The sequence below is a fragment of the Sinocyclocheilus anshuiensis genome, unplaced genomic scaffold (assembly GCF_001515605.1).
Source record: "Sinocyclocheilus anshuiensis isolate Anshui unplaced genomic scaffold, SAMN03320099.WGS_v1.1 scaffold533, whole genome shotgun sequence".
Taxonomy (NCBI): domain Eukaryota; kingdom Metazoa; phylum Chordata; class Actinopteri; order Cypriniformes; family Cyprinidae; genus Sinocyclocheilus; species Sinocyclocheilus anshuiensis.
Window position 1 is genome coordinate 159,323 of NW_015539846.1, and position 1,561 is coordinate 160,883.

At 30.7% G+C, this 1,561-nt stretch overlaps 1 protein-coding gene across 1 annotated transcript in view; it reads left to right on the plus strand.

The window, feature by feature from the left end:
* The window catches only part of LOC107684566 (vesicle-associated membrane protein-associated protein A-like), a 27,767-nt gene that overhangs the window by 19,990 nt on the left and 6,216 nt on the right, over nt 1–1,561 (plus strand). Inside the window, exon 4 of the mRNA XM_016480854.1 lies at nt 256–336. Coding sequence (XP_016336340.1) covers nt 256–336 — 81 coding nt within the window. The remainder of the gene's footprint in view (nt 1–255; nt 337–1,561) is intronic.

A 1,561-nucleotide genomic window follows, 5' to 3' on the forward strand; every position in this document is an offset into this window, starting at 1 on the left:
ACATATAGGCCTGGCCTACAGAAAAGAACATTTATGTTTAATCTATCTAATATTGTGTTGGTCATACTATACAATGATTTATAGCTTATCTTTGTTGAATAATACAGAGCATAAAGAGCTAAAAAATAATTGCATATTAAATCGCAATATTGGTAAAAAAAATCGTTCAGCCTTAGTGTGTGTGTGTGTGTGTGTGTGTGTGTGCAGCTGCTAGTGGTTGTGGCTGATGAATTGCCTATTTTTCATGTGTTTCAGTGGAAAGACGCGAAACCCGATGACCTCATGGATTCCAAACTCAGATGCGTCTTTGAGCTGCCGTCTGAAAACGATAAAGTGGTGAGTACAGCGAGACGAGCGTCTGCAGTTCACTCCACCCTGCTGTAAATTGAATTATAATTGTATTAATCAGCAGAACGTGCTTGACTCCGAACATTCACCCGTATTATAAGGTGCTGTGAGTGATTGTTTTGTACAGCTATCGGTGAAACAATCAGCCAATCACAAACACTCCCTGCCTGTCAATCACGCATTCTGATTGGCTGAGGTCTTTGGGAGGCGGGGTTTTAGGGGGGATGGGAGTTTGATTCAGTCTGACATCATCTCTTCAGTTTTAAGTTAAATTTGAAGGAAGAATTTTGTTGTGGTTTTAGTTTCACTAATGTCGTTTTCTGCACTTAACTAGCTTGTGTAGCTTCTTTTCACCGACACTGATACACACAAGGGCTGCACAATTAATCAAAATAAAACCGAAATTGAGATATCTTTAAGGACTTCTTGCAGTTTTTTGTCAAAATAAAAGCTTGATGGTTTAAACATTTATAAATTAGGAAATTAAGCCATAAATGTAAATAAATAATAATGTAAATAATTAATATTTGTAAATAATTTTTTTCTTAAATACTAGTTTGTTTTATTTTACAGAAAAATTATATATGTATATATATATGTGTGTGTGTGTGTGTGTGTATTTTTTTTTTACTAACATTTTTTAATAATTATTTTTTAAATAATAATAATAATTAATATTATTACCTTATAGTTATGTTAATATGTAAACACTAAATATTTAATATAAATATAATATAAAAATAACATACTATAATAGTTTTTTATATTTAATTGTTTTATTTTCTGTTTTAATTTCAAAGTTTTAGTAATTTTATTGTGTTTTTGTTATTTTTATTAGTTGTTTTTTATGTCTGTATAGTTTTTGTTAGTTATTTTAGTATATCAAGTTAAACTAAATCTAAATGAGAAATGTTGCTTTGGCAACTAGCTGAAATAAAATAAGTTGATTGTTTTACTATTTTATTTTCTTTCATTTTACGTTTATGTCAGGTAACAACTTTTTTTCATGGCTTCAGTTTATTATAATAACAAGCACAGCAAACCTGGAGCTTTTTTTTTTTAAATCACATTTTAAATCGCAATCACAATTTTTATCACAAAAATCACAATAATTTTTTTCCTGAAATCGTGCAGCCATAATACACACACACGCACACTCACACACACACACTCACTCACACACACACACACACACACACACGCACGCACACAC